We start from the raw sequence: 14,999 nt of genomic DNA on the forward strand, positions 1-14,999 counted from the left end.
CACCTTGAGTACTGTATACAGGTCTGGAAGCCTCATTTCAGGAAGGATGTAGTTGCTAGAAGGCGTACAGAGAAGGGTAACAAGATTGGTGAGGGGAACAAAGGGGTGTGCTTACGAAGAAAGGCTTTAGTTCTGCAAGCTTGCAGCATGGGAGACTAGGCACCTGCGAGGTGGTCTGATTGAGGTGTATAAGGCCTTGAATGGTTTGAGCAAGCTTAATGCTGACGGGATACTTCTGCTTGCTCAGATTAAGAACCTGAGGGGGGCATAGATTCAAATTGAGGAAAGAAGTTGTCGAATAGGTGTGCAGAAGTTTGCCTTTAGCCAGCGGGTAGTTGATTGCTGGAATGGACTTCCATCTGTTGTTGGAAGTTGATAGCTTAAATAAATTTAAGGCTGAACTAGACAAACATTTGGAGTGACCGGATGGGTGAGATGAAAAGGTTTTTTTTTTTTTTTTTTTGGCTGATGCTGTATAAGCTTGTTTTCTTGCATCATATGCCTCAACTAATGCTAATTGTAGGTGGAACGAGTCCGATAAGGGTAGGGTTGAATGTGGTTATCTGCCTGATGTGACAGCCTAGAAGATGTGACTTGGCCAGATTTAGGTGTATATGCTACTAGGCTTATTAAAGGACATGGACTTGTGAATTAGGGATAGAGCAATTTTTGTGCATAATCTAGATTTGTTTTTGTGGTGAGGTAGAAGATTCAGATCATATTATGAGGTATTGTGGGCCGTATGGGGACTTTAGAAGTCAAATGCTTGAATTAATAGGAGTTTAGCAGTTTGAGCCACGTGTAGTTTACTCATAGAAAATTATACCATCTTTAATAATTTTGTATGGGAAGTATTTGTTAGAAGACAAACAATTATGAGTGGAAATAGAAGGTTTAAATTCACTATATGTAATATACTATAAACAGTTTTTATAATGTATGTATAAATTTTTTTTTATAGTGTGTATAAACACTATACTTTATAAACAATATAGATATGGATATATCTGAATTGTTTAGAGCAGGAATTCTCAACGGGGACAAAAACTGATTTTTGGGGGGCGAAAAAAATCATGGATATTACAATGGTTTATGGCCCTCCAACATTCAACCCTACCTGACAACATCGTATTCCTTAATATTTAATTTTTCTAACTGGGTTTTCATTTCCCCTGAGACAACTGATTCTTAACATTTAGGTATATTATATTAGGAGTGAGTGAGGAATTTTTATAAAAGGAAGATGGTGGGTGTGATTTAATTCAACCACCTTTGCTTTTCATAGGATTAAATACCTAAGTGCTTTCTGAGGTAATGTCTCTGCAATCCTTGACGTTTGTGCCTTTCCGACAGCTGCGACCTTGGCAGCAGCAGCATGGTGACGTGGTTTATTTGTTTATTCTTTTGTTTCATTGGTCAATATAGGAGGCATGGATGGGATGAGGATATGTTTCAGTGTACAGTATTGTTTCTACTTTCCAAGCAACAATTAGTATTGTGAGCATTATCATTGTGCTAGTTAAGTAACGAAACCAGAAGCCCTGTCTGCTCTCATAATTATTTGAGTCGCATGAAAATAATTTTAAAAAGTATCAAAGACATCAATTGGGAATAGTGTGAAAAAAACAGCAAGAATGTAGCTATCAAAACATCATTCTAGAGACAGACAATGAATATTACTAATTGCATGATAGGACACTAACGACAGCTGTGCCTTGGCAGCAGCATGGTGGACGTGGTTTATTTGTTTATTCTTTTGTTTCATTGGTCAATATGGGAGGCATGGATGGGATGCAGTGTACAGTATTGTTTCAACTTTCTAAGCAACAATTAGTATTGATTTATTGTTTCCTTGTGGAAGTTGTTTATTTTTGTTCCGACATGGGCTATGAGAGTTGAATAAAAATAATTTATATTTTATTATTTAATTCTTTGTAGTTATTCATCCCATCATCAGTCATGTCAAGTGCTGGACAGAAAAAGTGTCAACAGTATCTAGATGAATATCTAGCTTATGGTTTTATTGAAAGCCAATTCAACCCAAGACAGCCTATGTGTCTTATCTGTAATAGTTCTTTTTCAAATGAGGCTATGAAACCATCAAGACGTTTCCTGACTTAAAAAGGAAACGTCCTGATAAAGTTGGAAAACATATAGAATATTTAAAAAATTTAAAACCGAATTTTGAGCAACGTTACACTGTTACTTCCTTATTTAAGGAGAACACATAAACAAATGATGATGAAATGATTGTGTCTTATAAAATTGCAGAAATCATTGCAAAAACTGATAGTGCTCATTCAGTTTCTGAAATTGTTATATGGCCTGCATTAGAGATTGTAATTTCAACAGTGATGCATCAAAATTCTTCCAGTATTTTAAAAGCATTGCCATTGAGCAACAATTCAGTTCGAATCTTGCTCATTGGCACGAATTGATGAGATGTTAGTTAACATCGAAGAGCAGCTAATTGACAAACTGAAAATGAGAAAATTTTTTATTCAGATTGATGAATCCACAGTTACTGACAATAAGGCCCTTCTAATGGCATATGTTTGTTATTTCGAGGATGATTGTAAATTGCAAGAAGAGATGTTGTTTGTAAACCCTATAGAAACTGACTGTACTGGAGCATCCATTTTTGCTGCTGTAAAAACATGATTTGATGAAAAACAAGTACCATTGGAAACTTTGGTATCCTGTTCCACTGATGATGCTACCTCCATGGTTGGAAGACAAAGGTTTTATAGCCCACCTAAAGGAAGTATGTCCCAAAATTCTTGCAGTACATTGCGTTGTGCACCTACATCATCTGGTTGCAAAATATATTAGTCCACTTCTTTATCAATCTCTCAATATAGTTATTAAAACCATCAATAAAATAAAGTCACATAGCAAATATGATCGCCTTTTCAGAAAATATTGTGTTGATAATGAAGAACAGTATGTGAGGCTTCTTTTACATGCAGAAGTCAGATGGCTTTCTAAATGAAACTGTCTAATAAGATTTGTAAACCTTTTTGATATGATAGTTTTTTAGAAAGAAAAGGAGACACAGATTTAGCTGAGGAGATCAGCAAACACAAAAACAACATATACTATGTGGCTTGGATTTTTCAAAAACTTGAAGTATCACTTCAGCTTCAAGGGAAATTAATTACGGTGATAGACTGCAAACGCGTATTAAAAGCCTTCACAAAAACTGGAAATATATGAAAGCAATTTAATGAGAAAAAAATTTCAAGGTATGCAATTAGTTAGCTGAAATCATTGAACTGAGAATGATCTTAAGAATTATTCGGGCACCTCTGTAGCCAGGTGGGAAGGAGCAGCACTGCATAGCACACTCTTCTTGATTAGACCGGGGTTCAAGCCCGTCACCACCAAATACGGAGGATGCGGAAAGGTCAGGGAATGACCACCGCATATCCCCGGAGCAACATGGCCTTAGTTGCTAATGCTCCTAAAAACCGAATAACAAGAATTATTCAGATCATTTGTGTTCTTTAAAAGGTGAAATTAAAAAGAGATTTTGAGATTTATTTTCTTTGACGTGAAGCCATGGATGTTAGATCCAACTGGATGCAATGCCTGGTCTGCTAGTGAAGAAATTCAAGAACTCATTGAATTAAAATGTAACGAAGAATGCAAATATAAATTCGAAAAAGGTGGAATGGCTGAGTTGTGTGTATCAAAAACAACTAAACTTCTTTATCCAACAATGTGGTTTGAAATGGCCAAAGTACTTCTTTGTTTCCCAACGTCTTATATGGTCGAAAGTCGTTTTAGTTCAGTAATTAAAATATTATCAAAGGAAAGAAACAGAATTGATATATGTTTAAGAGGAGACATTAGAATTAAACTTACTAACATCATACTAAAAATTGAACTTTTAGCTAAGAGCATCAGGCTCAGGGATCCTATTGAATAAAAAGAGTAAGTATAAAGTATTTTCTTGTTTAAAATTTCATGGGGTCAATTAGGAAAAAAATTGTCTTAAAAAGCCCTTTAGGGGGCGATAATTAAAAAAAAGTTTTTTATAACTTTAAATAGTACCAAGATATATAAGTTTTTATACATGATTTTAAATTAATCATAAAATATAATGGAGTTCAGGCAATCATGATTGTCGTTGAGATTTTACCAGGAGTGGCAGCGCACTCCTGTAATCCAGGAGTGCGCTGCCTTCTTTTTTAATTGTCTTTTTTTTTTTTTTTTTTTTTTATAGTATGAGAAGTTTTAAATGTTGAGCATTTATATTTTATATTTGTTAGATTGTAACCAAGACCCTAATGTGGATGAGTCTATGGCTCAGGGAACATTTATAAATGGAAGTTGTATTATAGTTTTGTTTAATATGCCTTGTGATCAAGGTTGTATTATAGTTGTATTATAGGTTTGAATAAAATGTAAATATAAATGAATGTTCTTCCTGTACACATTGTGCTCAGCATATCCAAATTAATGCATCTCTTATGTCTGATTGATACCATATCTGTGGTATGCCTACAGTGTTTGCATTTGATGACAACCAGTACTTCAGATTCATTAAATTTATTCCCTATGCTCGTAGCATTAGCTAACATAAAAATATGTATGCACCAGTTTTTGCTTTTTGTAATCCTAACAAAACCTACGTGTTTGGTTGTCTTATGATGACTCCTCAGCAGGCCTTGTAATCTCCTCCATTTCACCTTTCAGACTGCTACACGATGCAGTAGAAGCAATGCAAGAATTGCTTACGCCACTGCCTGCAACTGTGTTAATATGTTAGTCTGTGTATCTGCTCAAGCTAAATTTTCCAACCCACTTAACACTGCCTTGATAGCATCAGTAAGTAATCTTGCAATCCTTCTATTTAAGTCTATCACATTCCTCTAAAAACAGTGTGTCTTGTAAACAAGCATTAACCACACTAAGAAAAATTCTAGTTAGCTCCTAGGATGGCTAGGCCATCCTAGAAGCAGCCATAAGCTAACTAAAAATGGATTAAGAAGACTGCTAGAATATTAAATATTATGTGAATAAGAAAAATTCTACCCTGTGAGTCTTATACAGTCTCTCCAGGATACAAATTGATTGACAAGGCTCTCATCGTCTACCCTCTCCAGTCATGCGTGGGCAGAATTGCAGACACTTTCAATTTAATCCTAACTCGCAAATTTTTCTCAGCCTTGCCCTGTACCTGTTAAGTAAATCTTCAGATCTCCTACTCAGTATTATTTGTATTAATGTATACAACATCACATTTTGTGCCCTTAAAAGATAACTGATCTGCAACATAAATTTTTTTCCCAAGAATTAAATCAAGCTTAATTTTAAATGGATGCTTCATTCCACTTCATTGTATTGAAAATACCAAAAATGGCTATATGTACCTCATACCTGCAAGGGCTGTTTTTTGAGCAATTACTTCATTATGAATTTGAGATGGAAGTAAAAAATGTTTTGCTGATCACAAGGCATATTGCTAGAGTGATATAATATATCTAGTTATTTAGTATAATTTATTTTTTTTTTAAAATATTATCCAAGATTTATTTGTGTAATTTTTGGGTTTTGTTTTTAGGTGTATCTGTAATATCTGGAAAATTTTTTGGAGATGAGACCAGCTTTGTTGGTGGTGCACCTCGAGGAAATGGTACAGGTCAGGTTGTCTTTTTTGCAAAACAAAAAGCTGATTCTACATTCATAGTGCAGTTGGTGTTGAATGGAGAGCAGTTTGCTTCTTCATTTGGTTACTCTTTGGCTTCACTTGATATAAATAATGATGGGTATGTGGCATATTTTAGCTTCACAATTCAGTTAAATCAGTTGTTTGTTAATTTATAAAAAGAGATGATGCTTAATAATTTAACTTATAAATAAAAACATCTTTAGGAGAGTGCATACATGAAATTCAAAAGAAGGAAAATTAAACTTATCAAAAATTTTTATTGCTAATTGTGATGTTTTCAATACTGCAGTGCGTAGCATACGCTTCTTGATTAGACCAGGGTTCGAGCCCGTCACCACCAAATACGGAGGATGCGAAAAGGTCAGGAAATGACCACTGCATATCCTGGAGCAATATGGCCTTTGTTGCTAATGCTCCTAAAAACCAAATAACTAACTAATACTGCAGTAGGAACTGTACTGACAAGAATGCTGAAGTTCTAATGAAAATTTGGGCACTTTGGTATATGAACTCGTCTTTTTCCCATACAATATAGCACTGTGCTTAATAATGTGAACTTTAGGTGCATTAAATCATTAATTTGCTGGGAGTTAGCACTAAGAATTAATTAGGTTGGCCATCTGGGACTTGGCTAAAGATTGACACAAGGCCACATAATGTAAAAAAAAAAGACGAAACTAGTTTGATGTATACTTGTATTAAAAACACACTTGTTATACACTGATTGTAGTTTTCTTCAGTATAATGCCTTATTTAAAAAAAAAATAAAAATATGAAAATAAACTTGTGCATTGAGTCTAAAGTAAAATAATTTTGGGTCATACATGTTTTTCAATTATTTGTCTTCCCTCTTCCTCTTTCTGGCATTAGCCCAGATATTTAATATTGAACGTTAATGTGATAGTGACCAGATATTTGATAAAAGACATTTGCCAAATGAAATATTTAATTAATATGTTAATATGAAAGTATAAATTGATACAATTCAACCCAAGCATTCCCAGTTTATATATACTTGTAGTATAGTAAATAAACTATACTACAAGTATATATAAATCTGTCTTCAGGTTAAAATTTTGAATTTTATGAAATACAGGTAGGACTTGGTTTATGCCACTTCAATTTACGGCGCTTCACTTTTGCACCTCTCATAGATTGCGATTGGGGGGGGGGTGAGTCATGACTCTGCCCGACTTCCTAGACACAGATGGTCCTGACATTGTAATAAAACTATAATACTAAATGATAAACTATGGCCTAAAATTTAAATAATTAAACAAAAAAATGGAATATAAAATGCGACAAGAAAATGCAAATTACATTAACCATCGACTAAGAACTGCAAGTGAACTGACAAACATGTACTGGTGTTTAGAGGACTTCTTTTTATTAATATGTATTTTCAAATATAGATAACTTTACATATCTACCACCATGCCCCCAAAACGTGTGTTATCAAGTGCATCTGGACAAGAGACTAAAAAACAAAAATCATTGACAATCAAAAAAAAATAGGAATTATTTGGTGAATGGAGAAAGGTGAAACTCGGTCAGATGTGTGTCGTGCCTTCAATTTAGCACCATAAACTGTAACAATTGTAATGAAAAATGCTGAGACCGCAAAGCAATCTTCCCAATCAGTGGTCAATATTGGTGTGGGACCTTCTTACTACACCTATTCCCGGAATAAAACAGTCCAAAAATGGAAAAGCTGCTTGTCCTGTGGATTGACAACATGACCCAGCGTCATCTTCCTCTAACATAATCACTTATCAGGTATAAAGAAAAATTTTTGTTTTATCAGTTAAGTGGTGAAGAGGATGGTTCTAATGATTTTACTGCTAGTAGAGGATGGTTCTTTAGATTTAAGAACAGAACAGAACAAAAATTCATAATGTTAAAATGTCAGGAGAAGCAGCTAGTGCTGATATTACAGCTGCAAATGAATTTCCAATTTGTTTTCAAAAACTCATTGATGAAGAAAAGCTTACCCCAGACTTAGTTTTTAATGTAGATGAAATAGGTCTCTACTGGAAAAAGCTGCCCAACCACACCTTCATTGCTCGTGAAGAACGTTCTGCCCCTGGGTTCAAGGCAGTCAAGGACCATTTGATTTTGTTGTTGGGTGGCAATGCTTCAGGAACTTTCAGATTTAAACCTATGTTAGTTTACCATTCAGAAACACCACGTGCTATGAAGGGAATCGTGAAAACACAGCTTCCTGTCTTCTGGCTTTCCAACAAAAAGGCCTAGGTTACACAGACAATTTTTAGTGATTGGTACATGTATTTTTGCACGACAGTAAAGGAGTTCTGTACGAAAAATAGATTTCCTCACAAGGTTTTGCTACTGCTGGACGATGCCCCTGTTCACCCTTCAGATTTGAGCGATTTGAATACCAATGGCCTAGGGATCAAGATTGTCTTCCTTTCACCAAACACAACCTCACTTTTACAACCCATGGATCAAGGAGCAATATCCACCTTCAAAGCTTATTACTTATGGACAACACTAAAGGGAATTTCTGAGACTATTCAAGTGTCCGATAATGTCACGTTGAGAGACGACTGGAAGTCATAAGACATCATGAAAGGGATCTCCAACATTTCACTGGCATGGAGTGAAGTGTCAAAATCATGTATGAATGGCTTTGGTCTGGCTTGCATCAGACCAAAGCAACACTACCCTTGCATCAGAGAGAATGTGACAGAGATAGCAAAGGAAATAGGACTAGATGATGTAGAAGTTGGTGACTTAAATGAGCTCCTTGAGAATCATGATGAAGAGCTTTCAACGGAAGGTTTAGGACAGTTAGCTGAACAACTGTCCAAAGAAGACATAGAGGAAAGTGAAGCTGACTCTACAATGCTGGTTAGGACACTAACAGTGAAATCAATGTAAGAGGCTGTTGCTCTTATTAATAAGGGATGTGATCTTCTGTAGCAATGATCCCAACTGGGAGCAGAGTTCAACTGTTAAGAGAGGAATTGAGACAGTTCTACAGCCATACTATAACTTATAATCAAAAAAGAAGAAAACCAAATAGACATGTAGTCTATCATTTTTAAAGCAGTAAATTTTCTTTTTTTTTTCTTAAACTTTATACAATTTTCAATATGCAAATTTCATAAAATAAAACATTTTCAAGTACATATTTTGCGTTGATTACTGAAAATCTCGGAACGCAACCTAATGTATTTACATACGTTCCCATTATATTTTGCTTCAATTTACACTGCTTCATTTTTACGCCGGAAATCTTGGCAACCTAACCCTGGCATAAACAGTCTTACCTGTACATGTACAAATTAAAATAAATATAGATGATGTTACAGCAATATATAATATCAATATTTTATTAAAATAAAGTGAAATATATTTTATAAAATTATTATACATTTAGTAAAATATATTTTAAGAAATTATTATTTATTTAGTAAAATATATATACTTTACTAAAATATATATTTAATAAAATTAATATATTTTACTAAATTAAAGTGAAATATAAATAGAAAATTAAAATTTAAAAATTATTTCAAAAACCTTAACTGCCTAATAGGTTGGATGGTCATTAGTGACATATTGCACTATTTTTGCAGGGACTGGCCCTATAATATCACTATAAGCAAGACCCTTTCCCTTTTGGTGGGCTTGATGTAGCCGAGTGGTCAGGAGCACGAGTGCAGTAGCACATGCTCTTTGAATGGTCTGGGGTTCAAGCCCATGCTAAATATGATTAACATTTGTATTGATTGATTTAATGTAAACTCCACTGACCTGGTGGTCGTGCCGGAGTATAAACAAAAACAATTTTTTTTTTAGCAGGTTTCTTCTTGAGTTCTATTCTATGAACATGATAAATGTGGTATTACCATGATAATAATAATACTGTCATTAATGAAATTTCTTGATGCCATGTGAAATGCGTGCATATACAAAAGACACTAATTATTGTACTAGCAAGTAAAGTAGACAAATAATGTTAAATTATATTAAAAAAAAAAAAAAACAAGCTAAGGAGAGAATGCAAATTTAGTGATGAATAGGTAGACACTGAGTTGTGGAGCAGCCTTTCTGCCTTCGAAGACTCAAATTAAATATGATATAAATACCACCTGCATTTTAAATGATTTCTATAATGTAAATAAACTGTACAATAAAGGTTCATGATTAATAAAAAAAAAAAAAAAAAAACAAGCTAAGGAGAGAATGCAAATTTAGTGATGAATAGGTAGACACTGAGTTGTGGAGCAGCCTTTCTGCCTTCGAAGACTCAAATTAAATATGATATAAATACCACCTGCATTTTAAATGATTTCTATAATGTAAATAAACTGTACAATAAAGGTTCATGATTAATAATTTGAATATTCAAAAATACCCTTTTTCCAAAACCTAAAATCAAGAGAGAGAGAGGTTATATCTAAGTTTATTCCTTCTTATCACCTTAAAGAAAAAAGCAATATGAGTGGGAAAGCATTTTAAATGGGAGTGCTGTAGATATATAAAAAAAATGCATGACACTTCATTATTGACCACGGAACCAGAATAAAAAAGCATTAGAAGTGGAAGAGTGGCTTAAGTTGAGGCATTATAACACATGGAAAAATTTACCTCAATTCAAAATCAGACATATAACCTGCTAATTGTAGAAGCTGGAAACTCATCAGCAAAACTGTGGATAGGATTTCTGGTCAATGGAAAAAGGTCATTAATATACAAGAAGAAAAGAGGGGAAGAAAGAACTGAACCTTGGGGAGCACCTGCATTGGTTGAAAAGTTAAAAGACAGAAAGCCATCTACCATCACCTGCAGTGAGCAGTCAGAGAGAAAACTGAATCCCCAATTACAAAAAAACAGTTGGTAAACCATAAGATCGAAGCTTATTTAGAACACCTTTATGCCAAGCAAAATCAAAAGCCTTTAAAGTATCAAGAGCAACTGCTTGAGTTTCACCAAACATTGAATCTGTCCACAGCTGGTTAACATAAGCCAGTGTATCACCAGTGGATTGACACTGATGGAAGCCATACTGGCAATCATTGATCAGATGGAAGGGTTCTAGATAGTTCAAGATTTGGCAATTAATAGATTTCTCCATTACTTTAGAAAGGATAGAAGTAAGTGAAATCAGATGATACTTGAATGGGAGGGATTTGTCATTCATTTTAGAAACTGGCTGGATATGAGCAAATTTCTAAGCAGAAGGGAAAACACCTGTGGAATAAGAAAGTGAAAAAAAGTGACACAGAACAAGAGTAATCTGAGGAGTGCAGGTTTTGAGAACAAGTGGAGAAATACTATAAGAACCTGGCACTTTCTGGCATCAAGACTGTTCAAAATTCTTCTGACATCCTTTGATGAAAGATCACATGAGGCATTGAATAGAGCCTACTAGGAATGGTAGGAAATGGCTTACTAAGCTCATCAATACACAAGTTAGAAGAAAAGTAGGAAGCTAGCAGGTCAGCTTTATCTTTGGGTGAAGTGGCAATAGAACCATCCAGTGTTGACAGAGGTGGGCAAAATTTGCGACCGATAGCTTTGGAAAGAGACCAGAATGCTCAACTACCATTTGACATTGAAGTAAGTTTTACTACTCTTAGCCTGCTTGATATCTAGTTTGGACTGATTAATAACTGCTTTACAGTTGTTGCGAGCTTTGGTGCAGGCAGAAAATGAAGCTGGAGATTTGGATACAAAGCCAATCGCGATATGCAACATTCTTACCTTGAACAGCCTTAGTACATTTATAGGAAAACCAAGATTTATAGATAAAGGATGAAATTTTAAAGTGATGTGCGAAATAAAGGATTCTATTCCTACAAGAATAATTTCACAAACTAGTATTGCCCAACTTGACATCAGAAAATTTGAAAAGACCAAGGAAAAGAAGGAAATAAATCTAACAGGTCATCCCATTTTGCATTATTGTAATGTCAAATAACACTAGGTTGAGATTGGTCAGGAGAGAAAGGCTCCATTGGAGAAGAGACCATCATCAAGTTGTGATCTAAGGTGCCTAGAGGGCCACTCACCTAACCATGTATTTTGAAGGGTTGTTCATGAGAAAAAGATCATCAGTGTTTGCTCTCCTTAGCATTGTCTTGTATTCTTGTATGTAATCTTTTACCAATTAATTAAAAATTAATTGGTAAATGATTAATTTCTTATTTTCATTTTTATTAATGACAATGTTCAATTAAGAAAAGGTTTAAATAATTTAAGGAAAAAAATAATTGAATATACTTTAAATACGATACACTGCAGATGTTACTTGACTTGTTTAAATTCAGCTCAAAAGAATGCAGTATAAGAGACATGTCCTACCATTTACAAATACCTAAGAAATCTGTATTAAAAAACAATGAGTATTATCCTGAAACTGGACCCTTATAAGTTCAAAACAGTTTAACTGTGTTGCCAGTTCATCTTAATTTCTCATACTCTTGTATTGCTCAACTTGAATCTGATCAACAGTGGTCAGATTGTATTACAGTCTGGTGAAGTGCACTTTTATATTTGTGGTGCTGTTAATGTGTGTAATTGTGTTGTGTAGGCTGAAGAAAACACATACACAAACCATTATATAATGAAAAGGTAACAGAATGTTGTAGTTTCACATTCTCTCTTATGATCGGTCCATATTTTTTTGACAAAATTGTTAATAGACACTTGGTTAATATATCCATGAAAGGTCAGAGATATGTTGGAAAATGTTGCTATTTTGAAGACGAGAGAGAGAGGGGAGAAACTCAATCCTTTCAAAAGATCAGCCGATCTTTTGACAGGATTGAGTTTCTCTACATATTTACCAGGGTTACTGCATTATTAAGAGAACATTTTTGGTGGAAGAAACATTAATAGAGCTTTTGAAAGAAAGTGGCCCCCTTGCAGCCCAAATTCGAACTATGCTTATTACTGTTTTTGAGTTTATTTAAAAGGCTGGGTCTACAGACAGATTTAGAAGATATCATTTAACTAAAGAGGGATCTAAGTAAAGGCATGATTTCATTACTCAAATAAGAGCTTTTATTAATTCAGAGGAGCATTTTGATCAGTATTTACAGCTTTATAAGTTGAGGCCCAAAATAAAATTTTTATTTATGTTTTCTTGTATGTAGATTAATGTACATTTATGTACAGATAACCCCCGTATAACACGGTACTTCTATTGTTAGAGCAACACAGTTTTGCTCTAACACAATTAATAAATTGCGGCAATCCTCGCACAACAGTACTTATATAACACGGTTTCACTCTAACACAGTTAGAGAATTTCGGTAAACCTCGCATAACAGGGTAATTTTGAGCTTTTGTGCGGGGAACCCTGCTATTATGTTGAATGTAATTTTTCAACATTTCCATTCTTTTTGAATCCCACTGTTGACTCGCTAGTCAAAAAAAGATTATTGAGAAATCCCTGTATTTTATTTTGTTGTGAAATTCCCATGTTATGTTCTGTGTTATTGAACTTGTACTTGTTGAACATGTGGAAAAATCTAGATTTCAAAGTTTTATTATTATTGGAAAGCACACTAGGCCATCCAAAAAATTTAAATCATCCAAATGTTGAAGTTATGTTCCTACCGCCACAGTTGTACTGGCTTAATACAACTTCTTTCATTCAGATGTTAGATCAAGGCATTATATCCACCTTTAAAACTCATTCCATCAGAAAATCGTTGCAATGAATTTTGGAAAAAATTGATTCTGAATATATTGAAGTAATGGAGGCATGGAAACAATTTCTCAATTGTGAACTGTATCAGGATCATAGCTTTATTGCTGAAAAAAGTAAAATCGTCAATGTTAAATGCATGTGGAAAAATGTATGGCCAGAGTCAGTTCATTCAGGAAATTTGATTGAATGGGCAGAAAACGGAATCGGTGTGATAATAGAACTTGCTACATCGGTAGGAGGGGAAGGTTTTGATGATGTGACTGCTGAAGCCCCTCTCATGTAGCATAGTTGATAGAATCGCCCTCCTCCCCCCACACTGGCTGGAAAAGACCCGAGTTCAAATCAAGTTGATGAAGGGAGGAATTTTTATGGGTCTTTTTTACAACATGGCTGAGTTAGTCGGGCCCGGGTAGCATGTTTTTTTTCTGACGGAAACTCAGGTTTTTCATTCAGCAAAACAGAAAATCGATCTCAGGACACACGCAATTTATAGACAATGTACACAGTAACATAGCTTTAGTTGCCAATGCTCCTAAAAAATATATGATTACAAAGACATTCAAGAATTACTGTTAGAAAAAGAAGCTGGCGTTAGCGGATTTTGTGCAAATGGCATCAGAGGTAAAATCAAATCACTTCAGATGATATCACAGATGAAAATTGTAAATTTCCAGATTTTACATTAAAAAGCATAGAGGAAGGCACAAAGTTAGCCGAGCAATTAGAATCTTATTTTTTGAATGCAGATTCTTGAATGAAAGGAGCCTAGAGTTCAAAAGGGAGCTTCAAAAATGCTTAATTCCATAAGATGAAATTCACAAAGATTTATCAAGCAAAAGCAAACAAATCCAGATCACTGATTTTTTTAAAGGGAGCAGAACATACATGAAATCTAGAATGGTGTATTTTTGTTAACATTTTTTTAATGAAATAGTTTGTATTTTTTGTACTTTTTGTACTTTTCTTAGTCCAGTATAATACACAGTTTCACACAGCATGACATTTTACTGAAACCTAATAACTGTGTTATACGAGGGTTACCTGTATTTTTATGTTAAATTATTAGCATTAGCATTATTAGTAGAGGCATATGATGCAAGAAAGCAAGCTTATTCAGCATCAGCCAAAAAAAAAAAAAAAAACAACCACTATTCCCATTTTACCCCTCCATTCGTTCGAAATACCTGTCCATCTGAGCCTTAAATTTGTTTAGGCTATCAACTTCAACAACAAGCGATGGAAGTCTATTCCACAAACCAACTGCCCGCTGGCTAAAGGCAAATTTCCGCACATCTATCCGACATCCGTCCTTCCTCAATTTGAATTTATGCCCTCTCAGGTGATTATTCTGAGCAAGAGGAAGAATCCCATCGGCATTGAGCATGCTCAAGCCATTCAAAGCCTTATACACCTCTATCAGATCACCTAGCCGATGCCTAGTCTCCAGGCTCTGTAATTTGCAAAACTTAAGCCTTTCTTCGTAAGAGCAACCCTTTGTTCCATTCACTAATCTTGTTGCCCTTCTCTGTACTCGTTCCAGCAGCTCTACATCCTTCTTGAAATGAGGCCTCCAGACCTGTATACAGTACTCAAGGTGTGGCCTGACCAATGCCTTATACAAGGGAATAATCACAT

At 34.7% G+C, this 14,999-nt stretch overlaps 1 protein-coding gene across 1 annotated transcript in view; it reads left to right on the forward strand.

Moving 5' to 3' along the window:
• LOC150090765 (integrin alpha-PS1-like) overlaps window positions 1-14,999 on the forward strand; it is a 373,692-nt gene that overhangs the window by 66,070 nt on the left and 292,623 nt on the right. Inside the window, exon 6 of the mRNA XM_090379991.1 lies at window positions 5,570-5,774. Coding sequence (XP_090236117.1) covers window positions 5,570-5,774 — 205 coding nt within the window. The remainder of the gene's footprint in view (window positions 1-5,569; window positions 5,775-14,999) is intronic.

The sequence above is a fragment of the Mastigoproctus giganteus genome, chromosome 1 (assembly GCF_048544385.1).
Source record: "Mastigoproctus giganteus isolate SK-2022 chromosome 1, ASM4854438v1, whole genome shotgun sequence".
NCBI lineage: Eukaryota > Metazoa > Arthropoda > Arachnida > Uropygi > Thelyphonidae > Mastigoproctus > Mastigoproctus giganteus.